This window comes from Tamandua tetradactyla, chromosome 2 (assembly GCF_023851605.1).
Source record: "Tamandua tetradactyla isolate mTamTet1 chromosome 2, mTamTet1.pri, whole genome shotgun sequence".
Lineage (NCBI taxonomy): Eukaryota > Metazoa > Chordata > Mammalia > Pilosa > Myrmecophagidae > Tamandua > Tamandua tetradactyla.
In genome coordinates, this window is record NC_135328.1 from 154,706,806 (window position 1) to 154,734,636 (window position 27,831).

Below are 27,831 nucleotides of genomic sequence, written 5' to 3' on the forward strand. Positions count from 1 at the left end.
GGGAAACCGCCCCCCCCCCAATTACCCACAAACCAACGCCCTCCCCACCACCCCCAACACTAGAGGCTCCAGGAGAAGCATGGCCTGTGGGTGCTTGATGTTGGGCTTCAAGTCTCCAAACTATGGGCCAGTGAATTCATGTTGTTTAAGCCAACCCCTTGTGAGGCATTTGTCATTGAAGCCATGGCAAACTACGGCAGTATCCAAGAGTCCATGAATTTCAGAACATTCCTAAAGATTTGGGGGATTAGCTGAACGCACATGCCCTTCTCTTCCTGGAACCACAGCACAGTGTTCTCTGAGTCCCTTGGAGGAAGCCACGCCTCTCCACCTTCTCTGCTGAGACAGATCTCTCCTGACAGTGCATTCACTTACCGGTTGCTTAGATCTATATTTTTACTGATATATGACCATGTTGTAGTTTACCTGTTTCTTCCTAAATATTTTATGAACATCTTTTCATGTCAATAAATTTCTTCCATACCATTTTTAATGACAGCAGTGCATTCCATTACATAAGCTTTGGTTGCACCATAGAGCGTTTAATTTATGCTGTATTGTAGGATATGGAGATGGTTTCCAAGAAATATCCTTAGAGGTAAATCACTGTGTGTCCTTAATTATTTCCTTGAAATAAGTTTCTAAAAATGAATTAACAGGGTCAATGGCAATGCCTGTTTTTAAGTCTTTTTATATTCATTCCAGAGGGGGTCTGTTTCCTTGTACCCTAGCAACGTGGGAAAAACAGATCTTTCATTATCCTGCTTCCCCATTCTACAAATAAGAAACTAACAAAGACTGAGGGTGTCTGATCAATAATCAAAGTGTGATGGATCTTTTTAAATTGTTAGAATTATCCTAAGCTTCCTTAGTAGAAATAGTGTCCAAAACAAGTTAAGGAATAGCCAGTGCTCTCTTGGCTGTCACACAACACCTGAAGTGTTTTATTCTATTCTGGGCAAAGTGTTTTCAGAGATGCTCACAAATTAGAGTAGGCCAGATGATGATGACTCAGACTATGAGGGGCCAGAAACACCATCCAAGGAACACTTGAAATAACTGTGGATGCTTTTACAGAAAACCTGGGAAGAGCTAATGGAATCACGTTTCTAAAATATTTGAAAGGCTGCATACACAAGAAGCTGAAGACTAATTTTTAAAAATTTGAGATTCCAGAGAGTGGAAAATACAGGGAAGCGGAATTTGTTTTGTAAGAAGGCATATGTCAACAGTTCTACCTTAGTCTGCTGAACCAGGTCCCCATTTGAGAGGATGAGCTTCCTGTCATTGGAAACTCTTAATCTGAGGCTCGATGTTGGGGGATTTTAACGCAGAGATTTTTGCACATGTTTAGAGAGTTAATTAACATCCCTGAGTCCTTTGGCATCGAGGAGCACATGACCCCAAAGTAGAGAGGCCTGCTTACTGTAGGACGGGATTGGGTGGTGCAGGCAGGCCTTGGCTCGTGCTGCCGCCACCTGGAAGGGTGCTTGGCAGAAGCAGTGTGGAAGGAGTGAAGGTACTGATGGGAACTGCACAGAAGCGGGGGCTGCTTTTCAGTGCTTTGCTTAAGATTTGCCCACTGACATGTGAGTTGTACTGAAATCAACACAGTGTTGGAGTGAGGAAGACCTGGGTTGAGTTATGGTTCCATCACCTGATGGCTTTGATACGTTGGATAAGTTAGTTTAACTTCTGAGCCTCAGTTTCCTAATATATAAAATGGAAATAGTAATAATAACATTTTACAGGCCTATCGTGTGGCATGGATTGGGTATCACATGAAGCAGGTATCTTGTAATGGCTGGTTAATAAATTCTCTGCTTCTCTCCTCCTACTTCTCTTTTGACCATAGAATAGGCTTCTTTTCTGGTCATAGATCAGTTTGGATATTTTTACTTATATTTGGGATGGAACAGGAGTCTGGTGGAGATGATGTACAATGAATAAAATTTATTATGGTTAGAAATTATATTCCTCATAGAAGAAATGAAGAGTTTTTATTTAAAATTTGGAGAAGGAATATGTAATGATTCCTTGATATCAAGCCAAGTATAGTACTTATAACGCAGATCAGCTAATGTACTTTATTGTTTGAGACTTTCACACTATTTTTATAGCACATATAATTTAAAATATACTAAGATCATTTCCTCTCTAATATCTCAATTTTTTCTTACATATTCCTTTTAAAAAGCTTTTAATCAGTTAGTTAAATGTTCTGTACTTTCATCCTTAAAAATGAATTATGTAGAGTCACAATTCCAGGAGACAATTTCTCATGAAAGAACAAAAGTTCCTTTCATACCAAATGTGCAGTGACAAATACCTGTTTTTAACACCAGCACTATTTATATGTCTTTGTCATTTTAATGTGTGTATTTATTTATAATCCTTAACCTTTTCCTGATCTTCTCTTTCATAATGTATCATTATAACCACCTTCTAGATAAAGAATATTAGGAATTTTTTTTCATTTAAGCATAGTAAAATTCCCTTCTATTTGAGAGCTACCAAGAGGTTAAAATAAATCTAAGAGCATTGTCCTCTGATTTTAAACATGTTCAATTTCCCTTCCTTGGCTGCTTTCCCAGAAGAGGTTGCTCTGTTTTACACAGGTTAGCTTTGACTTGTTCAAACCTCCTTCCTCCTCAGTGAGGATTTGAATGGAGAGAGTTGCAACATGGCCAATGCGACCAGTGCAGAATTCAGAAGTTGTCTGTACTTGAATCCACCGAAACTTCCAATTTCCTATCTTAATGCAACCTCATGTCCAAGGAAGACAGTTGCCTTTCACTTTTCCACCTGCCTGTGATAGATTGATGCATCCTCTCCCCAGGAGTGTATGCAACAGGGACCCAATTCGCTTGAATGGCATTGTACCTGAGAGTTTCCTAATTTAAAGACCACATTTGTGTGTGTGTGTCTCTAAGCACTTGGGCTTCTGTGTGTTTTGCAATATTAATTCATTGAGGGTTCAGTTTCATAGATTTATGCCATAAAAAAAACTTTTTATTTTGAAATAATTTCAAACCTACAAGCAAGTTCTAAAAATAATACGAAAACAATACAGAGGACTCCAGTATACTCCCTACCCAGATTAATCAACTTTTAACATTTTGCCACATTTGATCGATCTAGCATCTAGCCTCCATCTGTCTTCTAAACCTTTGAGAGTAGGTTGCGTAGCTCATGCCCCTTGAACACTTAATACTGCTGCGCACATTTCCTAAGAACAAAGATATCCATTTGGGTAACCATGTTAAGTACAGTTATCAAATTCAAAAAATTTGATATTGCTTATTATTGCTTTTTAAATATGAGTTTTACTGTTTTTTAATGTGGCTTTTTTTTTTTTTTGAGTTGCTGTTTGTGCAGGTCATCCAAAGGCAAGCAGTTTCCTGATCGTACAAAGGTCTTTTCCAAAAGTTCTGTTGCGGATTATCAGGAGCCGCGAATGAATTTTCTCACTGAAATGAGGGTGTGAGTGGTAGTTAGAGTACCACTCTGAATCAGCCAGAGTGTGCTGCTTCGCTGACCCCACCTCTGGGACGTGTCTTCTGTTAGAGCCCTGTAGGCAGCAGCGCTCGCCCAAGGCCAGTGAGCCCCTCTGCACCAGGGCTGTGGGCCTGCCCTTGGGGGCACTTATGAACTATGCGTGGTTATGACTGTGCTCTGGTTTCTCTGCTTGAGGAATGCTTTGGTATTCTCTGGCTTCTTGCAGAGGCTGAAGGAGTCTATGTAAGATTAAAAAAAACAGCAACTGAATAAGAAGATCATCTTGAAATGATAAATATAACTCAAGAAACTAGTAAGTGGGTTAGAGGGAGAATGAAAATTCTGGATTCAAGGAGGTATAAAACTGTAAAACTTAGTTCTGTAGAGGGCAGAGGTATGATATAGGGGGAATATTAATGGGACAGTTTGTCAGATGGTTCAGAGATGGGGAGCTAAAGAAGAACTTGGGCCCTGTGGTATTCGTAACCTGGGGAGTCTTTTGGAGAGGGATGGGCTAGAGCATGGAAAGGTAGAGTCCTATGGACCAGACCAGCAGGTGGAAGTGGCTGGTAACTGACCCCACAACAGCAACCTTAGGATTCCCCTTTCTCCCTACTATGGGGCCCTGAAGGTAGATTTATCCGATATGTGAGGTCACTGTGCTAACGCTGTGGTCTTTCTCTTCAGGTTCTCGCTCTTCATGCTCATAAAAGAGTTACCCGTCGCCTTGCCCTCTCTCTGACTCCGGACATTTTTTTTAATGGCCACAGGGATGAGAAAGCTGAGACTGTGCCCCTTTTCAGCTGGCTTACCACAGAAGGCCTGGGGCACTGGGAAAGGACCGCTCTTGCTGGTAGTCTGGCTTTTCCCTGGACCAGCCTCTCCTCAACATCAGAGATGAGATTTAAAGGGAAGGTGTAAAGGAGAAGAACAAATTTAAAACAGTGCCAGGGGTCTCTGAGAATAGGGTCAGACAAGTTGAGATTTGTGATTGATGCTGAGGGAATGATGAGAACTTTCTGATATATTCATTTTAGTGATTGAATGCCTGTTGTGTAGCGGGCTCTGGGCTGGGCCTCTACCCTTGACCCAGGAGCAGAGAGGCCTGGGCCTGATGAGTTCAGGGCACTGTGCAGAGAGCATGTGCTGTGGGAGGGAGAGGGCCATAGCCAGAGCAGCAGGCTGAAACATTCGGGGTTTACAGCCAGGGAGTGACGGAGAGAAAGTTTCCGTTTGGTTTCTGTACTCTTCTCTATCAAAGAGATTGGTCTCCAGACTGAAAAGGGTACCACAGTCATAGTTCGAGGGATGCTGAAGCCTGGAGGCAGGTGAAGACACACTGAGAACTCATTTAAAATTGCTTTAAGTGACTGTGTCTCCAAGTCCAGACACGTAAAGACAGGGTACTGCAAGAAGCCACAGATGTGTTTGTGGAACCGCCGTCTGTAATTTCTAGAGAACAACAGTGCATAAGAGAGGTCCCAGGAGAGTGGAAACAAACAATACTGCCTCCATTTTCAAGCAGGAATTAGATTTAGGTGGACTGGAGTTCTTTCCTTGGGCTGAATTCTAAGTGAAATTATTAAACAGCAAAGTAGTGAACACTTAGGGGCACTCTAATAATAGGTTTCTTTAAAACTGTGGTCAGGATGGAGCAGTACGTGAGGAGGAAGTAAGGGCTGTACCTTCGGAAGAGGTTGCAGCTGGAGACACCCGGGAAGGCTGCTTGGAGGTGGCAGCATGGCAGACGGGTAACGTTGTTCAGGTTGAGTAGAGAAGGAGCTAACTGGAGAAGCAGAGTAAAATGCAGAGACAGGGAACAGAAACCAATGTAAAGGCCTACCTTTCGGAATTATTATTTTTACAATATTACAGTATTTGTAGGTACACACACAGCATCAGCTATGCATGGATGGATGGAAAGACTTGCTTTAATAACAGTTCCCAGGTAGACCATAGGGCATTGAGGGGCGGGACTGACCAAAATAGTCATTAAATCTTTGCCATGTAGATGCACATTAACCTAAATGGGCGGTGCTGAAGTCAGCTCTTCTTATCTCGTGCTTCTGGGGCATTGAATTCTTCTGTAGATCCTCATTGAGGAGGTTGGAGATGCTATAGGTGACAGACCAGGGCCACTCACCCTGGAGATGAGCATAGACACCACATCACAGATCCAGGGTTTCAAGGTGCTGGGCTGGCCTGGAGAAGCAAAGACTTGTTTCCCGGAGCCACAGACGCTGACCTTCCTGAGCAAGGAGGCGGATGTGGCAGTCCCGTACTCTTCTCCTGGGACCATTACCTACAGCCTCCTTGCTTTTAGGCTTCCTCCCTCTCCTTACCCTTCTGCAGGCAGCCAGAGTCATGTTCCTAGAGTACAAACTTGATCAAGTCACCCCCTCACTCAGAACCTGCCGTGCTCCCCAGTATGCAGGAAATACAGTTTGAGCACTTCAGCAAGAGTGATGAGGCTCACAGCCGCTGGCTGCAGGACACCTCTGCGCCACCATGCTCTGACCCCTTCCCGCCCAGCCGAAGGAGCCCCTGCTTGTTTCTCATGGTCTCCTGCTGCATGTCAGTCCGTCTATGCAGAATGTCTTTACAGACACATCCCTCTTGTGTGGCCACCTCCTACTCATGCTGCAAGACCCAGCACAGGTACTTCTTCCCTGGAGCATTTTCTGAGCCCTCTACCCCCTGAAATACTTTGACTTTCAGTATAGGGTTATCCTATTTTATCGTGATCCGTTGTTTGCACGTCCTTCAAGCACTCTGTGTTTTTTTGTACACCTAGTTTAGGGTTAGGGTTTTAATTATAACGGGCTCCTCTCTCCAACTTGGGGAAGAGGGAGGGAGGTAGATTTTTAACCTCTAAAATTAAGTACTTTTTCTGAGTGAGTTTTTTCCAAAATAGAATGATTGTCTTATAGAGTAATGAGTTCTCAAGGACTACAGATATTAGCAGGGGCAAAATGCCTAGATATCCCTTAAGGATTTTTCCATCCCTAAGATTGTGAGAGGGCAAAAGCAGCCCCTCCTTGCAGTACTCCATCCCCTTCTAGGCAGAAGAAAGATCGTGTCATGGATTGAATCATGTTCCCTGCAAAGGGCATGTTTAAGTCCCAACCCCGCATCCCAGGAACGTGACCTCGCCTGGAAACAGGACCTTTGAGGATGTGATTTATTGACAGATTGCAGTGGACCCTAAAGCAGTACAACTTGCGTCTTTATGAGGAGGGGAGGATTGAACACGGATAGACAGACACCAGGGAGAAGACAGAGATCGGGGTGATGCGTCCACAAGCCAAGGGACACCAACGACTGCCGTAAACACCAGAAGCCAGAAGAGGCAAGAAAGGACTCTCCCTTACAGGATTCAGAGGGAATGTGGCCCTGCCGACATCTTGATTTCGGATTCCCAGCCTCCAGACGTGTGAGACAATAGATTTCGATTGTATTAGGCCATCCAGTTTGTGGTGCTTTGGTATGGCAGCCCTGGGAGGCTAAGACAGACAGTGTCTGCATCTGACAGCACTCGAGGCTGCATGGCTGCACTCCCTGCCCTCACCTCCCACCCCCGGTGGTGTGGCGAGCCGGGAAGAGAGGTGCAGGGAGCTGCCCCATGGCCAAGTGGCGCCGGTGCTTCCTGCCGGGGTACGCTGCTGGGAATGTCTTCATTTTAGAACTGCTCAGTCCTGCCACTTCCTCTTCCCATGGACGACACCTGTGCCTCTGAGCTAGCTTTCTCTTCTCTTTCCCTCCTCCCCCACCTTGAAATGTGACGTGTCACCCGTAGTCCCCCTGACTGAAGCAAACAGACAATGACTTTGAGGTTTTTTTGTTTTTTTTTTTGTTTGGTTGGGTTTTTGACTTTGAGTTTTTATTATTTATTTCCATGTGTTTCCTGGGAACAACAGATGGAAATGGAAGGATAGGGGTATAAACATAGGTTTAACTACCCTTTGATTCCCCTTACTCACCTCTCATAGGCTCTGTAGGGCAGACAGATAGGAGGTGCTGAACGAATAGGGGATGTGAATAGATGCATCTGCATGGTCCACTCAGTTGTTCACTTGGGCAAGTCTTCATGGAACCTGGAGGTGAAGACAAGGATCCCCTTTAGTCCTTTACTTGTTTCCCAGTATTCCAGGACCCCAGTCAGGTGCAGAGATGGGGCATCCCACATAGGGGCAGGGGAGGAAGGTGGATTCCTGTGGCTTCTGCAGGCTGGCAGCTTCTGTAAAAGGTGCACAGGGGAGTTGCAGCAGGGAAGCAGGAAGCCGTGTTTGTTTGGGACCTGTCAATACCAGCTAATTTTGTATGATTGTCAGTCGTTTAGAAATAATTTCGGCTTTCATTATTTCATTTAATTTTTCTCAGCCACTCTGGGAGGTAGAATATCCCACTGGAGGGGTCAGTGAACTGAGCTCACACTCGGGCTTTGGACTTTGCACCCTGTGGTTTGTTCCTTTGTTTGTTTGAGCTGCACCACTGCTCTTCTGATCAGTAATCGTCCAGCTGTGCTCCTGGAGGTCTGGGTGGAGCCCGGTGCTCCATCAGTGACTGGCAGGGGCTACAGGCCCACTGTCACCCCACTAGTTTGTCTGCTGCTTTCCCACCAATGACTTTATTGATCTCCCAACAACACAGGAGGTAGACTCAACATGGATGACCAGCTTCTTGGGTTGGCCACCTCGAGGGAAGTGTAAGAAAAATGTCTGAAAACAAGTGGCATGAGGCATAGGAGTTAACAGTCCAGGTCAGTGGGGAAAAACGGCACAAAACTGGGAGTTCTGTAGTAAATGACAGGAAAATTTCTCCAAGTCATAATGAACGAAAAGATGTGGACGTATCAACAGCACAGTGGTATTATCTCTTTAGGAGGTAATATGAAGCTGTGTTTTGTTTTGTTTTTTTCAGAATAATGTGCAGAATTTGGGTGGCTTTTTTATGACAAGCCTCACATGCGTTAGACTCGTGATGATATAGTTAAGTGGTAAACTAATAAATAAGTGTTTATGTGTGGTATGTGTAGATTGCTCGGGGGTTGTCTGATGGGAAGTAGTCATAGAACATGATGTTTGGCCTATATGTATAAGGAACTCATTCATTCTTGCACCATGTAGACTGAAATGATGGGAGGCTTTGGACTGGCGGTGAGTGCCAAGTGCAGGTGTGTGAGATGCTGGTGTGTGTTTACTGGAGGGGAATAGAGAATTGTGTGAGGTTGCCTAAGGGCTCACTGTGAATTCTCTTCCCAGCCCCAGTAGATCATGTGAGGTCTCAGAACGTGGTTTGGCCTATCTGCAAAATAATAACAATAAGCTTCTCATTTTTATGGACTCTGAATTTCAATGACCGTTGGAGAAGTGGTGCATGCATTTCCTCCTGCAGCTTCAAAGACCACATCTAACTGAAGTCTATCCTCTGAAAATAAATGTCCTCATAAGTATTTTCATAACCTCATTTAAGAAGCTAGCTGTTTTAACAGCCCTTCTTGGGATAATGTTCTCTTTCTCTCCTCATGTTATTTAAATATATGTTTTGTTTTCCTGTCATCTTTGGTGATGGAGCTGGTTTTTGCTTTCCCATATAAATGTTCATAACTTTGAAGTATTTTCCATTGACTGCTTCTGCTGAACTCAGTCCATTTTTGTATATATTTTTTTATTTTCTAGAACTTAATTTCCACTGCTATTCCTACAAATTTTAAGGAGGTGACAGGATGATTGGTGAGATTCATTTTGTTAAAAAGTTGGTATACTTAGACATTTTATCTACTGTTTTGATTCTTTCTCTCTAAGCCCTAACGAATACCCATTGAACTTTTATCAGTAGACCTGGCTGCTTGCCTTTGTTCGTGGGATTGGCGTAGGATGTAAGTTTTCTCTAAGAGCCTTGGTATCCCTGCTTCTTTCTGCCTATTGTGGGTGGCTCCAAGCCTAGTAACGTACCAGTTTCTATAGTGGTTCTCTAGGCCAGTGTTTTGGAAACTACAGGCTGTGACTCATTTTTAGATTGTGAAGCCAATTTAGTAGGCCATATCTACATAAAAAGTAGAATATATCTGCTCAGCACACACAGTAAAGGGGAGGTAAGAGCTTGTGTGTTTTTGCATCATGACATCTGGGCTCTGATGGAAAATGTGCACCGTAGTCAAAACATGTTTGAAAATCCCTGCTGTGATCTAACATATTTAAACTTTTGTGAGAGAAATGCCACTTCTAATCTATCTCCAGTAAGATGGTTTTGTGCTTGGGGAAGTGAATTGTCAGAGGGCACAGCAGAGGCCACCAGATACCTGTTAAAATTGTTCCTGGTGGGCACCTCTGCTGGGTTCCTACAGCCTTGGGGTATAGGACAAAGAGGATCTTTCTGTGAAGTCTCAGAAGGCTTCTCCTAGTTTACTCTTACTCACTTTTCAGATTTTAGCTCAAATATCACTTCCCCAGGGAAGACTCCTCGATACTCTGGTCTAGGTCAGGTTCCTGTATTAAATGCTTCCGTACAACCACATTTCTCCTGTCAGAGCACTTAGTTCAGCTTTTAGTGATGTGTTCCTTCAGTATGGTTGTTTGATATTTGCCTGTCTCCCCACCGCCTGGAGTATGAACTCCCTCAGGGCGGGTGTCAGGCGTACTCTTGCTTGGTCTAGCATGATGCCTGGCACACATCAGCACCTTGTATACACAGACGGCTTGGGTCCAAGTCAGGGACCCTTTCAGCCCCACGATCAACATCCCGCCTCTTGCAATGTCCTCTGCCACAATCGTGCCTTATTCCAGAAAGGGGATGGGGATCTGATCGCATAAGGGATGGGCAGGTGGGAAAGAGGTTGATGCTCCAGAACTTATCAGAAGCCCTATGGCTGCTGCTATCCCCACACACAGACCCACACAGGCCCCTTTTCTTACGTCCCCACTTCTCCAGGTGAGAAGCAAGTAGGGTGTGAGCAGAATGAACGATGGGAACATCTCCTGGGTCATGTCTCTTCTCCAGCTTTCCTGGGGTCCCCACTGTAGTTCGGAGTTTCTTGTTGGCTCAGACTATTTAGGCCATTCAACAGGTCTGCTGAAACTAGCTCATTTGAATTCTGCGGTAGGCATGGCTGATACAGATTTTAATTCAGGCTTCAAGGTCTGTTTTGTGTTGGTTTGTGTAAGGGTGGTCTAAAAACACAGTGAGGAGTAGGGGCTGAGTGCTCTCTGGCACAACCAGCCCGACTGGGTGGGTTTTTGTTTTCCTGTTCTGTGCCTGAGAACATGAGGGTGAAGGCTGGAAGATGGAAAGAGTAAGGAAAGATAAGTATTCTTAGGATTGTCTTTGTGTGGAAAACATGTTTTGGAAATATTTTATTTTGGGCGAAGAAAAGGCTCACACTTTTGCTGGCTCGGGTAGCCAGACATTTATCTGGGGAGTGGTTACGTGACCGTAGCCAGAGAACTCATGGGCTCTGGAACTGATTTCTCATTTAAGAGGCTGGACCTCTGTGACCCTGAGCATCATTTCCACAGCAACCAACTGTGATGAGCTGGAGTTCTGACCTCGCAGGACAATTGTAACAAGAAGCATATGAGCTTTTAGATAGAAATTTTACTCTATAGCCTTGAACAAATCACATGTAACTGAATCCGTTTCCTCATCTTATAAATAAATGAACACAACATTCTAAACATTCTCTTGATGGCGTGCTGCAGGATTTATGTTAGGAAAGCACATATATAGGTGTACATGTGCACATGCAGTTATAACCACAGTGGACGTTAAAAGAAACAACCCAGGGTTTGGCATGCTGCAGAAAAGCTGTAGCTTTCACAAGTTGGCCTGAGCCATGTCACCGTCAGCAGTCCTGTCTTCACCTCCCTGACCTTGACTTTGACAGCTCAGTGCCTCACAACTCTGCTTGATCAAACAGTCCTCCTTGCTGATTTCTGAACAAGCCGAGCTTGTTCCTACCTCAGGGACTTTGCATTGCAGTTCTTTCTGCCTGTCATGCTCTTTTCCAGAGGGCAACATGGCCCAGTCCTTTCCTTTGTTCAGGTGTCTGCTCAAAATCATTTTATTAGAGAGGTCTTACCAGAGCACCCCACATAAAATCCCCAGAAAACACTGTTCCTGTTACACAGTTTATGTTCTTCATAGCACTCTGACCACTTGAAATTTCAAAACAGCCCTGAGGCCAAGGTAACTTTTGTACTGTTTCTTTTCCGAGTTTGTTTTGATCTTTTCCGCAGCCCAGGAACTTACACTTAGTAGGTGCTCATGAAATGCTTGTTGAATAATGGCTTTAATAGGCATGAAGAACCTTTCTCTCTTTTGTTTTAGGAAACTTAAATTCAAAGAATGAATAACTTACTCCAAGGTCATGTGAGGAGCAAGTAGTAAGCAGTGATTTAAACCCAGGGTTGAGATTGGCATGAATTTTCTCTTTTGCCTCCTCAAAAATTCCTTCTTTCCACCTTCTTTCTTTTAACAAGCACCGATGCCTTTGCTAACTTCTCTGACTCTTCGTTTGTTATGCCCCTGCCTGCCCGGGCTTACCCAGGGCTCTTTGTTCTAGAGTCCATTCTACCTGCTAACAGTGCCCCTACCCCCGCTCCCCCATAAAAACTCCCTGGTCCAGCGGTGTGCTCTTGGAGAGGCTTGCTGTTAACACAGCAAGAACTAATCTGATATATAGGTTTGGGTTGATATAACAGTGGCAAGGCCAGGCAGTCTTGCCTTACCTTTCCAACCAGGGAGAAAAAGGGTGATTAGTGTGTTCTAGGGAATGGCCATGGAAGTAAGTGCCTCTTAGATGCACACGCCCTCTAGTTTTCCTTCTTGTGGTGCCAAACGTGGTATCAAAGGCAAGAAGTACCCCTGAGGAGGTCTCACTGGAGGAGTATTTTAGTATCCTACTCTTTGGGGTTGTTACACTAAAATTTATTTCTGTGTTACCTGATGTTTTTTTACATGATGGGATACCTTGAGTTTAATTTATACATCTCCTTTCTACTGTACTAGAGATGCTTACTGGCATTATCATAATCCCTGGAAAGATAGGGTGAAGCAAGTAATATCTCCTTTTATGCAAAGCGTAAATGGTGCTATGGTTACATATGCTTTGGTGGAGAATTCATTCGCTGGACAGATATTAAACTCCAAGACCTTTAACTTTCATGTTGCAAACTAAAGCATTTCATTTTCTACTTCCGGGAAATATAGTGGCTTATATAGATGTGTTGATCGTTAATTTGTTGATTAAAATAGACATGATAAGAAGGCCTGGATACCGTTGCTTGGATTGGCACTTTATTATTGCATTCTCTGTACTGAGAAATCTTAGTCTTATTTTCCCTTTTGCCCCACGATCTCTGCTCTTCCTCTTTCAGGAAAAGTCCGGTGGCAGGACTTCAACCAAGAAGCCTATGTGGGAGTAACGATGGTCAGGTCCGGGCAGGACCCCTATGCCCGTAACAAGTTCAACCAGGTGGAAAGTGATAAGCTGCGAATGGACAGAAACATCCCTGACACCAGACATGATCAGTGAGTAGATAACTGAGCATCCACCTAGAGCATGTTTGCTTTTAATCAAGTCAGTAGCTTTTGCTGGCAACACAGAAAATTTTCTGTTACTCTGGGAAACTGAACATGGGTTATACAGTGATTAAAAGCTACTGACTTCAGGCTGGAAAGGGTGACTATGGCTTCTAACCAGGGCTCGGCCTAAAGTCAGGGGAGTAAGGTTTTGGCAGAATCTAGGTCAAAATCTTATCTGACGACTTGAATCGACTGCTTTGAATTAAGTCCTCATGAGATGGCGTGAGTGTAAGTTCACCATTTGGTTTAAGAGCTAGTTGTCCCACTAGGAGTTTACCTCTACCTACTTTTCCATAGAGCTGAGAGAAAATGGGGTCCTTTATGAGGGCTCAGAGTCAGGGTTGGGGGCGGGAAGGGTGCTCAGTGCTGCGTTCCTCACAAGCCCCTCGAAACTCCCCAAACTATATGCATATATTTCAAAGTTCCTAAAATCTGAATTTGTCCAAACAGACAAATCATGCTGGGATATATTTTAGGTGAATTTAATTTTAGTTCCAGCTACTGTGTCATGTTCATTTGCATGTGTTAAAGGAGCAGCTGGGATGCTTTCCATGTTCGTTGGATTTTGGCTAATTTAAAGTCAACCTAAAGTCAGTTGGATGCCTGGAACTGAATCAGTTTACTGTCCTCAAGTGTAACTTTTAGAATAAACCACCGGGGTTAATTGTCAGATTTCTTTCTTAAAGACATCATGTTACCTCTTGGATCCCCCACCCCCTCAGCAAATATACTAATAGAGAGTTAGTAAAGAATTTGGCCTTTCTGTATAAAAATCATATGTATATATTTTTTTATCTCTGTGACATCTGCTGATGTGTGGCTTTATAGAAAGGCTTGCATGATGGAATTCAGTCTCCACTTGTGTTAACCCAAAAGCGGTGGAGGTGGAGGTTAAGAACAAGGTTCGAGGATTTGCATAGACCTGGGATGAAATCCAAGACTCTCTGGTTCTTAATTCTGTGACCTCTATGCTCTGTCAGATGATGTAATATTTATTCTACATGGTTACTGTGAGGATTAAAGCAACATGTTTGCAAAGGCAGGTTCCTCCTCCTTTGAGATTTTGCTCAAGAAACGCTTCATTGAGGCCTTTACTGCCCTTATATGTGTAGCCTGCCACCCTCACACTCCCCATTCCCCTTCCCTGCTTTATTTTTCTCCTTAATTCTTATCATCCCCTACACTGTGTGTTTTCACTTATGTATTTTTGCTTGTCTGCTTTAACTCGCTAGAATATAGTCTCTGTGTTTGTTATTCAGACAGTTCCTAGCACATAGTAGAAGTGCAATAAATATTTGTGAATTAGTGAATTACTTAGCATGGTGCTTGTCGTTTAGTGAATGCCCAATCAATCATAATGACACTACTAATGGTAAAAGAATAACTAGGGATGACAGGAAGACATTTAAGCAGTAGAGATCTAGTGAACCCCAAGATGGACCCCAAAATAACTGCACTGTGCTTGTGTTCTCCCAGGACTGGAGAACAATGCAATTACAATCTGTTTCTTTTTTTTTTTTTCAAAAATTACCCTTATGGTTAGGTAAAAGGAATCGGGTTTAGAGCCTTAAAAAGTAATAATTAAAAAAAAAACAAAACAGCCTCAGCCTCTTGGACTGTTCTACATTGTAAGAAGAATTATTTAGATGAAAGCAGGAAGCAGAGAAAAGCCTGCTATGATTATAATATTAGATATTGCATGTAAGATATATTAAATTGTCTTGGAAGGTAGAAAAATGGCATCCCATGTGATTCCTGAACTTAAAAAAAAATGCTTTTCTACATCCTTTAATGATATTTGAAATTTCAAATAAATTTTCAAGATTAAAGCAAATTAAGCCAGCAGGAACTTCAAAGATGTTTTTTCCTTTTCCCTCCCCAGACCGGTTCGGATGCCCACCTCCCCTGCAACTTAAAGTCACACCTGAAAATAAACATTTAAACTTCTTTCCAAAGATTTTGTGATATTGGGCTAAAAAGCAAGATAGGGGTTCTTAGCTTAAGAAAAGCAGGTTCGTCCTCCTTTCTACAGATTTACCTGTTACCCTCTGATGTGCTGTTCAGCTTTACATGTGTGTCTTACAGAGTCTCACATCTTGTCTAGCTAGTATTTGTGTAGTTGATACGATCACTTTCCATGTATATAGTATTTTACCTTCATTTCTCTGTTATTCCTGCAGTCAGGAACTGATTCGATTCTCATGACAGTTCTATAAGGAATCAGAGCAGATATCGGGGTCAGCAGAGTTGGCCAGCTTTGTCTCACTAGGTCTGGAATTGGTACCCCCAAGTTAGAGCCCAGGGATTAGAATGTTAGAACTGGAAGAGAGCCTTGAAGTTATCTGGTTGAAAGCCCTATTCACAGGGGAAACTGAGGCAGGGGTGGGCTGATGGGGCAATTAATTGACTTTTCTGGTGTCAGTTTCTTTCCAGCTTCACTCCTTCTTGTACTTTCTTTACTGGTTTGCCATAGCTACAATATTATCTCTACTAGTATCTTTTTTCTCTAACGTACCTGCCTTTATTTTACTATCATTATTATTTCCCCCTTTATTTTATTAACTTTATTAAATTATTTAATTTATTTTAATAGGAAACTTTATATCTATCATAAACAGAAAAATAGTACACTTGCCAGAAATTGGAAAATGCCAGTATAAGTATTACAACAAAAGCACTTCTCAGTGTATCATCTCACACACTCTCCCTGTCACAGGGATGGAGTGCTTCTCATGCCTTGGGGAGCCCCCACACCCTCCCACAGGCAGTGAATGCCTCAATCCAGATTCTGGAACGCCAAGCCTATGTTCTCCCCTGGTACATCTTCAGCCTAGGCTCTTTGCTTTGTCCTGTCGGCTGAAGCACCATGTTTGTCATCGACTGTGTATTGTGATCTGATAAAGTGATTTCTAGCAACAGTCTTTTTTGTATTTTTTTCTCTTAAAAATTTTACCCTTTTCATACTGTCATTTAACCATTTTTTAATTTCCTTTTGTTACCTGTGTGGTACAAGATGTCCTTTTCCGGATCATTATAGACATACTCAGTGAGTGTCTCTTCCTTCTGAGTCCCAGCAAAGCCACAGAGAGGGGGAAGGGGCTCACAGAAAGGTGAGTGGGTGGCTCAGGGGACTCCTTGCCTTCAGTCCCCTGTGCTGGACACCTGGCCTTCTCCCCTGGGCCAGCCTGTACTGTGGTGCCGACGGGTTGCTATCTGGGCCATACCAATTTTAATTCATTTTAATATCACTGCATATCTATAACTGCAATAAATCTTGGTTCTCCTTAATGCTGTATGCTTTTTTTCCAGTGCATAGTGACACCTGTGTTTTCCATGTAATTTACTCAGCAAATATTTGTTGCAAATCTGCTGTGTCCTAGGCAGTGTTCTATGGTCTTCAGATACATTGCTGAATGAAACAAAGATTCCTCCTGCATAGAGCTAACATTCTGATGGGGGGAAGATCATAAATATACTGATTAAATGGATTATATAATATGTCAGAAGTTAATCACAGCTATAGAATAAGAGAAAACGTTAATCAATGGGAAGAAAATGGAGGCATGCCAGGGCAGTGAAGGGGAGGTAGGGAAGTGAGCAGGTGTTTCTGAAATTTCAAGTTGGGGGGTCAGGGTAGACCCCATGGAGAAAGTGACACATGAGCAGTAACTTGAAGGAAGTGAGTGAGTGAGTCCAGTGGTCACCTGAGGTTAGGACAGTCTGGGCAGAGGGGACAGGACGGCAGCACCTAAGATCAGAACACTCCTGGCCTGTTAGAGACCAATACAGAGGCTGGTGTGGGTGAGGGGAGCCCAATAGGGAAAGTCAGATAAGTGACTCAGACCCGTTCATGAGTCTTCTTTGGCTATTGCAGATGGGGTCAAGGGCTCCCCAGAGAAAGAAAACAACCATATATATATATAGGGGGTATTTTAAGGAATTGGCTCTTTTAATTATGGACAGTGACAAGTGTGAAATCTATAGGGCAGGCCAGAACTCTGTTGGAAATTCCAGAAAGAGTTGAGGGGTAGTCTTGAGTTCAAAATCTATAGGGGAGTTCAGTGGTAGAATGCTCACCTTTCATATGGGAGACCTGGGTTCAATTCCTGGACCATGCACCCAGAAAAAAAAATCCGTAGGGGAGGACAGGCAGGCTGGAAACTGAGCGGTGCAGATGTTATACTCTTGAAGCAGAATTTCTTTTTTGTCTGGCCACCTCAATTATTTGCTCTCAAGGCCTTCAGCTGGTCAGAGGAGGCCCACTCACAGTCACAGTATGGGGAGAAATTGCCTTTACTTAAAGGCAACTGAATGCAGATACTAATCAGGTCTATAGCATAACCCCCATGGTAAAGTCTAGGCCAGTGTTTGACTAAACACTGGGCACAAGTTGACATGTAAAACTAACCAGCACAGAAGATCAGTTTTTGCTTTTTTTTTTAGAATAAAATTAAAATTCCATTATTAGGTGAAGCTGCTCGAGTTCAGAATTTCTTCTCATTTTCTTATATATATCATCTTGATGGGCCAATAATATCTGGATGAAGGCATATGACTGACTGGTCCAGTAAATGACTTGTTCTGTATACCATATCAGTTGGAATTTATCTCCAATCCCCAGATCAATCTTGGCCTGAATTCCCCTGCACCTCACACTACATCTTAGTCAGTCTCTGGTATATCATCAGTGCTCAGTAAACATGTCCTGGAAACAAATACAGGAAATCCATATGCTAAAAAATCCCCAGAAGAGATATAGAGGTAACTAAGATCGGGCGTGGGACATGGCAGGGGGAACTGTGAGGGGAGCAGGTTTAGGGGCCCATATCAGGAATTAAAATTTGAACGTGTTAAGTTTGAGATGCATTAAATGTCTAATCCAGGTAAATTTATTTTTTAGATGATTAGATATGTGTCTGGTATTCAGGAGAATGGTCTCCGTGGAAATATAAATTGGGAATATTCAGCATATGGCTGTTGTTTAAAACTGTGAAACTCAGCCTCAGTGCTGCTCCCAAGGGAATGAATGCAGATAGAACTGAGAAGAGGCCCAAAGTCTGAGCTCTGGACTTCTCCAACATGGAAATCTGTGGCCTTGAGTCTAAAGTGGGGAGATGGGTAGGAGGATGGGACAGTGCTGCCTGACGCTTTGCATTGCCCAGCATGAGCCTGCACAGTGCAGAAGCTTCCCAACCTCAAATGTCAGCAGTGCTTCCTGTCAAACTCCTTATTTAATTTACTGTTTCCCCCCAAATTGGTAAAAAAATGTCAGTTTGAAGTTACTTCCTTCTTTTACTGCTCTCCGTTGGAAACTGCCTTTTCCATCAACTAGCCTTTCTAAGGTGGTATTCAAAGCTTTTTACCTCTTGAACTTTGTAGACCAGATGTGCCACCACTGAAAGTCTCTCTGCCTCTTTGGCCAGCAGACAGTAGGAAGTGTGAGTGGAAGCTTACATCATCCTGGTCTGAAAGGCCAGTAGGGAGGACCAGGCCAGTCAGATCTTGAAATAGCTTAGAGAATAATTGCTTCCAATTCTAGAAGAAAATTCTGTATGGACTTTTCTCATACCCCTTCTCAGTGTTCCATGGGTCCAGAGACCCCAAGGGAAAAATTACCCGTGCTGGTTTCTTTAGAGAATGGGTAAGTTAAGGAGAAGATTGTCTTTCTGCTAAAGCCCTTCCAGGATCCAAAGTCGGGAGGTCATTTCTCTTTTTTCTTCCTGGAAATGCATCTGATGGGAAAGTGAAGTATAGAAATCACATAGAATCTGGGAGTTTTCTGGACTTTCATTCTGTCTGCAGTACAGAGTTTGAGATTATTTACTTTAAAATAGTTTACATAAGTAAAATCAAAGAAACCTTTTAGGGGAGAAAGCATTCATCTTATTTTCTTCTTTTGCCTTTCATCCATATACCATTTCTTCTTCATTTTATCTATTTAAGTCCCTTAAAATAGGAACTTTGTGCTAAAGGAGTGTGTTTCCTTTAGGTTTCAAAAGTTAAGTTATTAGAAAGTTTCTCCCTGCATTGCCACCCTTTTATCATTAAATAGAAAATTAAAGCTCTTGAAACATTTTTGGGGCTTCAAACTAACATACGGTTCCGGAGAACAGAGCTGCCTCAGATGGGTCCCCATAAGGAGTGCATTTTTCAGAGGGGCATTAGTCCAGGTCACAAATTTAATGGAATTGTCTTGTAGACTTCAAATCAAGATTATAAATATTGTTTTTACTTAGTTTATAAATTAAAAGTTACTATGGTTTTGTTTAGAAGAATTGCTAAAAAAACACATTCTGTTGACCAGTTCTTAAACGTCTGTCTGTTCAGCACAGAGGTCAGAGCTCTTAAGGGGGCCTCATTTATTTACTTTTTAATTTTTAAGGACATTTCAAGAAGTCGGCCGGCATTTAAGTAATGGGCCGTGCTGTTTACTCCAGCAAGAATGTCATGTTGGTGTAAGTTTTTTTAAAAGAGTGTCTAATCAGGATTAAGGGTTGTGGAGAAAGATAACGGTCCAAACTTCCGATTGTCACCCAGGAAGAAAAAACGTTGTGGAAAGCCAAGAAAAAGTTTTCAACATAAGCTCCGCCGGCTTTCAGTGATGCTTTGGTTAAGGCAGCTATTATGGGACTTAAGAGCTTAATTTTTAGGGGAGCAGAAGAACACCATGCCAGACTGTGGAAATCGCCTTCCCTCGTTCTTAGGACTATGAAAGATGAGTCTTACAGGGCCCTGTGGTTTGTTTCTTTTCTTCACAGTTTTTTTTTTCTGCAGAGCTCATAATGTTTTATAGATCTGCACAATTGGCCTCGTTCTGAAGGAGGCTGGAAACAATGGAGAAATAAAGTGAAGAGGAAGTTTTAAGTTACTTGCCTAATGTCAACACGACCAGCTGCTCCACCGCTGAGCTGGCCAAAGCATTCAAGCCCTCAGATGCTCACTCAGGGCTCAGCTATTTGAATACTTGGCTGCCTTGATCGTGCAGCCCTTAACGCCAGCTTATGTCCTGCTGGGGCAGAGTTGCAGTGGACGAGGAAGCATGGCCTGTGTCTCAGGCATTGACTGCCCTCCAAACAGGTGGCCACTCACTTTTTCTAAGGCTCAGGTGGCCTAGCCTGGTTGGTATTTGTGACCAGTGGAACAGATAGGACTCGGCTTGGCATAACAATGAGCCTCAAAAGTTTGTTTCAATAATTACAATAAAAAACATTGAACATTTGATCGGTATCTGGTCCTGTACTAAACTTTTTGTATCCGTTAATTTTATTTAAGCCACCTAACACTCTTAAGAAGTAGGTGTGGAGATTATACTTCTGATGATATCGTATGCCTTCTCAGAAGACCTTGATTAAAACTCACCTCCAGAAGATACTAGGTGTTCTTTTTACACAGGAGTCAACCTCATTAGGATTTAGCCTCCTTTTGCTGGGCAGAGGTGGTTTTGAACCTTTCTTCCAGTCAGCAGGGATGTATTTAGGGATTGGCAGGCAGGTGGGTTACCCCTAAGCCTATTAAGTTACCACCTCATATCTAGAGATTCCTTATTCCCTGAGAAGTCAGCGGGATTTTGCAATTATTAAGTCATTAAGTTTTATTCCATCCCTATGAGGCAGATGGAGAAGCCAAGCCACAGATGTTCGCCGACTCGCCTGAGGTCAACCAAGGAACATTGGTGGAGGAGCCGGAGCTCTGGAGTACCTGGATTCCCAGCCCAGAGCTCTGTCTTCTAGACTTGGCTGCCTTCCTGCCAGCTCTTCAGAAATGCCTTTTAAGCTTGCAGTTTTAAACCATGAACCTTTGGCACAAGGTTTCAGTGTACCTGAAAAAGCAGCCAGAGTTGGGTATTTGTTAGCTTGCTGTCAAACAGACTCCGGAGAAAAGTTGCATTCCCAGCTGACCACATGCTGATGGAATCATGAGAAATTGAAAAGATGGGGTTTTTGTTTTTTTTGTCAGCTTCAGGTTCTCCAAGGAAGGATCATGGAAGAATGCACTCTCTTTTGCTCCCTTGGAACACAGCGCATTCAATTCAGGAAGTGAGAATTCTGCTTTCTGTTCAATTAATGTGACATCTCTGCCTCTGCTGTGGAAGGGAACCATCGGTTCATGGAGATGCATGGGATGTGGGGGAGTCAGAATTGGCTGGCAAGAAAGATGCTTTGCTTTAATGGGTTCCCTTGTTAGCTCATTCCAGGGGTTAACTTGCACCTTATGTGCAAAAATTCTGAACAGAGCCGTACCATTATTTATCAATGTGTTCTTTTGTGTTTTGTTTGTTTGCTTGGTTTTATTTTTGGTGCTTATCTTCATCTAAGTGAAAGAATGCACTGGTACTGGAAAAGAATATATATTTAGACGATAGAGGTTTAGTTTGTTGTCTGTATTAGGATCTCTGAAGGGCCTGGCAGAAGTCTCCATTTCAAAGATAGTTAGCGAGCATCTTTTCAAAGCTTTTGGGTACCCAGCTCTTGCTTAATCCCTGAGTACCTGTATGCATTTGTGAATAGGTTTCCCATCTATCACTCTGAGTTATGGTTTTAGCAGAGAAAGGATGTCTTTGTCCTCAAAGAGCTTGCATACTGGTGGGGGAGGATAGAAAATTTAACCAGCAATTAAATAGCTAGTATGGGTAATCTAACCAACTCTGGTAGCTGTGTTTAATTGAATGCTATTCTTTTTTTTTTTTTTTAACTTTTTTATTGTGTAATATAACATATATAGAAAGCAAAGAAATAAAAAAGCATTAGTTTTCAAAGCACTCTTCAACAAGTAGTTACAGGACAGATCCCAGAGTTCATTATGGGCTACCATACCATCCTCTCAGATTTTTCCTTCTATCTGCTCCAGAATATAGGAGGCTACAAGACTTAAAGTTTTTTTTTTTATCACCACAATCGACTTTTTTGAACATTATTCTTTATTTTTTAGAGCGATTTGTCAGTTTGTCTTGTCAGTGGACTTATCTTTAATCATTATGAAATGACCTCTTTGTTGCTAGTGAAGCTTTTTTGCCTGGTTCCTTATTAGTATAGCAACATCAGCTCTCTCTAACTGTTTTTGCATGGTGTATCTTTTGCTATGCTTTTACTTTCAACATTTTTATTTCCTTGTATTTAAAGTGTAGGGCTTGCCATGGTGGCTCAGTGGGCAGAGTTCTCCCTTGCCATACCGGTGACCCGGGTTCAATTCCCAGTGTCTGCCCATGCAAAAAATAAAAAAAAAAAAACAGTGTATCTCCTGTGAGTAGCCAATAGTTGGATTTTCAATTTTTCTCCGGTCTGACAGTCTTTGTCTTTTAGTTAGAGTATGTAGTCCTTATCTTAATGTAAATACTGATGTCTTCAGATTTAACACTAGCTGTTTGTATTTTATCAGCCCCACCTGTTTTGTGTGTTCCTTTTCCTCTCTTTTTATGCTTCTTTTGGATTAAAAATTTCCCTCTCGTTGCATTTGTGACTGATTGGAGTTTTAATATAAATGAATAATTGTATTACTTCCTGGACAATGAACAGACTTCATAGCACACTACTCACTCTTTACCCTGCACACCTTTTTATTCTATTGTTGTCATATAGTTTAATTCTATAGTTGTAATCTCCACCGGACATATTTTATTGTTTATCTACATATTTATATTTCCATTGCTTCTCATTCCTTATTTTCTGTTTTTCTGCTTAAGATCATTTTCTTTCTCTTCAACAACTTCATTAGTATTTCTTTTTGTGCCAGTTTACTGGCAATGAATTCTGTCATTTTTGTTTGTCTGAAAACATGTTTATTTCACTTTCACGTTTGAAGAATATTTTCACTGAATATGGAAATCTACATTGACAGATATGTTTTTGAGCATTCGTTTGTCTTCTGACTTTTATTGTTTCTGATGAAATAGCAGATTTTTGCTTTTTTCTTTAAAAAACCTTTTTACTAAAATGCTTTTGGAAGGGGGTCCATGTACACAGGTGGCTGGGAGCAAAAGTGGGGCGTCCATTGCCAGCCTGAGGGTCAGGAAGCTGAGCCAGGATTTCCAACACTTGGTCTTGAGCTGTTCACAGCCTCCCTGGACTTCAGCTTCTCCATCCATAAAATGGGGCTGAAGGTTGGACAAGAGCTGTTGTTTTTCAGTGCAAGCTCCCGTGATGGCCAAAACAAGGAGGAGCAGGTTCTGGGCTAAGCATCCCCTTCCCACCCCTTCCACTCACTGAAGCCTTCCCCGTACACATTTAGCTGCTGAGGGTCCGTGGAAAACAGTGTTAGAAACTATAGAACTCCCTGCCTCTGAGACCCTTCTCCTGCTGACAGTGGCCTCCTAAGACACATCAGCATCCAAGGGAACTCACCATGGTCTGAACCAGAGTGTTACAGTTGAAGCTGTGGTGGTGACACAAAGCATCTATGCAAAACATTACTTTATTAAACAAAAATTCTTTAGGTTCTAGCTCACCAACATCAGTTGTGAACACCCAGACCCACCTATGGAACCTGCCTACAAAGTGGTGTAATTGGTATACTGCCTTTCTGCCCAGGAGCCGGGAGCTTACTCACAGTGCCGCTGGATGGCACCTGACCCTGCCGGTGTGGCCTCCCTGGGCCCTCGGTGACTGTCACTGGAGAAGACAGGGTTGTTCTGCAGCTGTGTTCATTCAACTTGAGGAGGCTAGTCCTGAGGGTCTGTGGGCACAGTCCTTAATGGGGGGAAGACAGGAGGCCCCCACCCGTGAAAAACACTGGACGCTCCCTACACTGCACTAGCCATAGCAGCCTCTCTTTCACTCTCGTTGTAGGAGAGGCAAAGTGCTGGATATGCCCTTCCTGGGGCTTCTTCAGGGCTGTCCCATAAAATTATTTTAACCAGATTTCCCTTGTCTAAACCGTGTGGTTTGTTGGCTTGATCAACTCTTTCGTCAGTTTTGCTTATGTCTTATTTCCTCTCTCCTTTCTCTAATTACATCATATCCTGTGTCCCTCCTGTGTTCTTTTCTCTGTTTCTCATTATTTTTTGTTCCCCATGCTTCATCCTGGAGATGTTTCTGTTGGCCTGCCTTCTAGTTTACTGATCCTCTACTCTGCCATATATGTAATCTGCTCATAAATCTGTCTATGGTATTCTTCATTTCAGTTATTTTCTTTTCCTGTATATGAACAAATATAGAGATATTATAAGGCTGTCTGATATTCTGATTCTCCAAAGAGGATTTAGTTTTGCTTTCTGGTTGGCAGTGATAATAGGGCAGATCACCTTAATTAAGTCTGGAGTTAAGCTGGCATAAAGCTGGATTTCAATCTTTTATGACAGAACTGGTGCATTTCCAATCCTTTTATTCCTAGAGAGTAGCGCTTTGAGATTCTACATAGAAGCCTGGGGTGTTTTTCAGGGGCCCTCTTCCTTGCCAAACCCTGAATGACAATTTTGGCCTCCCCAACCCCATAAGCCTGCCAGGAGCTTTACTTGGCTTCCCATCCTCAGGACCATCTCTTTCTGCTTGGCATGTTTCACCAGCAAGCTCCCCACTGCTTAAGATAAAGTGTAGCAAAGAATATTGGGCTTGCCCTCAAGGTTCTTCGTTTCTGTTTAGCAACTTAGGACCTCAGCATCTGACTGCTTGTTAACTCTCCAATGCCGTCAAATAGATTTTTGGAGTATTTCGTACAAATTTTCTAATTGGGCAGGTTAGTCTGCAATGCAGTACTTTATTATCACTGAAAGTTGGCAGTGGGAGGGGCAGGACTTGAGTGATTACAGTCAAATTCATTCAGAATTTGAGTTTATAAAATTTTGCCTTGAGCAGCATTTTCTGTTCTAAATCAGAGTAAATCGAAATAGCAGTGGCTTGAAGTTGTGAGGTAAGGTTTAGGTTTTGTGAATAGCTCCACCGTTTACTAACTCCCAGACTTGGGTCAAAACAGTCTCTTGAAAAATAATCTCTCATCTGCAAAAGCAAGAATAATGCCTGCCTTCCGGCCTTGTTACCAGACTCAGACGTCTGTGAAAGGACTTCATAAACTGCAAGCGACTACACAAATATAGGATATTACTATTATATCTGACTAGTAGCTTGTATATATGTGAAATCACCTTTGTGTGTAGAGTGAACTATTATTCTGTGAAGTTTTGCTATTGCTGTGTGCCTGATGTGCCAAGCAGACATGGAAAAAACAGACACAGCATCTTATGTGTGACTTCCTGCTAAGTTGAGAAGCTAGATGGTATTTCTTGCCATAGTGCAACATTGGATGATCTCATTATTGGCCAAAGACAGTTGAGGACATAGCTCTGAAATGTGATCCCTACCTATTTCAGAAAGGAATTGGGGCAAGAGAAATGGGGTCAGAGTGTTGCTTGATAAATGAGATCAATCCGTGGATCTGAACAAGCCATCCTAGTTCAACCATCCATTTAAAACCCATTACTTTACTATCACCCTGGAGCCAAAATGTTGTACATTTTAGGAACAGCCAAAACAAATATGAAATGTATTTCAATTTTTTTGGTCATTCAGGTTATATATTTCACTTTAATATGGTTTCAGAGATTGTCTGTGTTTTTAATGAATTTGAAAGAAGCAGCATTGTCCATTTATGGCACGTACATTCATAAGCCAAAAATCTCTCCATTCACTGGTATAATTGACCAATCTATGTGACCTTTGCAGATATATTAAGTGTGAGCAATAGAATCTATAAAGACCCTGAACTCCCATTTCAGTCTATAAAATTAAAGTACTGATTTTAAAATAATGACCATCTCAGCCATATCAGATCAAGTGAAATTTCTTTCATCTTGCCATGATGAGAGAAAGAAAGAAAGAAAAAAAAAACCCACTCTCTTTGGAAATTTAAGTCTATTAAAAGAAGAAAATATCCCAATAGGAATATTTCTCTTGGATTTAAAGTTTTATATTCAGTGTTGATTTCTTTTTATTCATTCATGCATTCATACATTCCTTCAGCAAAAATTTCCGGGCTTATATGAATACATTATTCATTCTTGCATTCATACATTCCTTTAGCAAAAATTTCCAGACTTGCCATGTGACAAGTATTTCTCTAGTCGCTGGGAGACAGCAGCAAACAAAACTAATAAAAATTTCTGCCCTTATAGACCATTGAGGGAGAATGGGAGTAAGGCAGAGACAATACAATAAATAATTAAATCATGTAGTGTAGGACTGCATTAAATACGATGGAGAGATGTTAAGTAAGGGTAGGGATTAGGGAGTGCATGGACCAAGGTTTCCAATATTAAACAGGGTGGTAGGGTGAGAAGAAAGAAGGCATTTTTAGGCCAAGATCTGAGGGAAGAGGCTGTAACAGGGAAGAGAGTTCCCAGCAGATGAAGTAGTAAGGGCAGAGTCACTGAGAGGGGATGTTCCATGCACATCCAATGCACCCCAAAGAAACCAGTGGCTGTATAGGCAGGAGCAGTGGAGAGAGCAATAAGAGACAAGATCTGAGAGGAAAGCCTCGAGCTCTTACAGACACATGGCTTTTCCTTTGCGTTTGGGAAGGGATGCCTTTGTAGGGCTTGTGGCGGAGGAATGTCAGAAGCTGACTTAGTTTTTTGAAGGATCAGTCTTTTAAAGCCTAATGTTAGGACTAGGTTTTTTGGGGAAGGGGGTGGGGGATGCAAGGCCAGAAGCAAGGAAACCCACTAGTCCTCTGTTGTAGTAAATCCAGCAGAAATAGGGTGGTAGCTCAGAACAGCCTGGTAGCATTGGAGGTAGTCAAAAGTGGTTGGGTCTGGACATCTTTTATTTTGAGGGTGAGATGACAAGATGTGCTGTAGTGTGTTGGATGTGGAGTGTGAAAGGAAGAGAGGCATAAGGCTGAGGCCAGGACTCTTGACTGAGCAACTTGGAGAATGGAGTATTCCCTTGGCTGGGATAGGGAGCAGGAGAGCACAGTGATTCAAAGCAGGGGTTCAGTTTCCAGTGTAGAATCCAGCTGCATGGCCTTGAGCAAGGCATTTAGTTTCTTTGTGACTTAATTTCCTCAGCAATAAATTAAGATGATTAAGGTATCTCAAGGGCTGTTATGATTTGCATTTCCCTTATGGCTAATGAAGTTGAGTACCTTTTTATGTGCTTATTGGCCATTTGTATATCTTCTTTGGAAAACTCTCCATCTGGATCTTTTGCCCACTTTTTAATTGGGTTATTTGTCTTTCTATTGTCGAGTGTTAGGAATTCCTTATATATTATAGGTACAAGTCCTTTCTTTTGGTTGGTTGTCTGTTCACTTTCTTTTTCTTTTTAAATATTTTTATTGACAAATCTTCACAAACATACAGTCCATACATGGTATACAATCAGTGGCTCACAATATCATGACATAATTGTGTATTCTTCACCATAATCATTTTTTATGAGACATAACCACATACAAACACAAACATTCTTACCATATGATCAGTCCATTCTGGTTATATAATCAGTAATTCACAAAATTATCACATAGTTGTATATTCATCATCATGATCATTTCTCAGAACATTTGCATCAATTCAGAAAAAGAAATAAAAACAGAAAAAAAACTCATATGTACCATACCCCTTACCCCTCCCTTTCATTGATCACCAGCATTTCAATCTGCTAAATTTATTTTAACATTTGTTCCCCCTATTATTTATTTATTTTTAATCCATATGTTCTACTTGTCTGTCGATAAGGTAGATAAAAGGAGCATCAGACATAAGGTTTTCACAACCACACAGTCATATTGCAAAAGCTATATCATTATACAATCATCTTCAAG

General features: G+C 42.1%; 1 protein-coding gene across 7 annotated transcripts in view; it reads left to right on the forward strand.

Annotated features, from left to right (window-relative positions):
• Positions 1-27,831, forward strand: part of GALNT2 (polypeptide N-acetylgalactosaminyltransferase 2) — a 234,758-nt gene that overhangs the window by 133,332 nt on the left and 73,595 nt on the right. For all 7 annotated transcript variants that reach the window (XR_013170865.1, XR_013170866.1, XR_013170867.1 and 4 more), the window contains exon 3: positions 12,873-13,026. Coding sequence is in view for 1 of the 7 variants with exons in the window: in XM_077149416.1 (XP_077005531.1) it covers positions 12,873-13,026 (154 nt within the window). In the remaining 6 variants the exon portion in view is untranslated. The remainder of the gene's footprint in view (positions 1-12,872; positions 13,027-27,831) is intronic.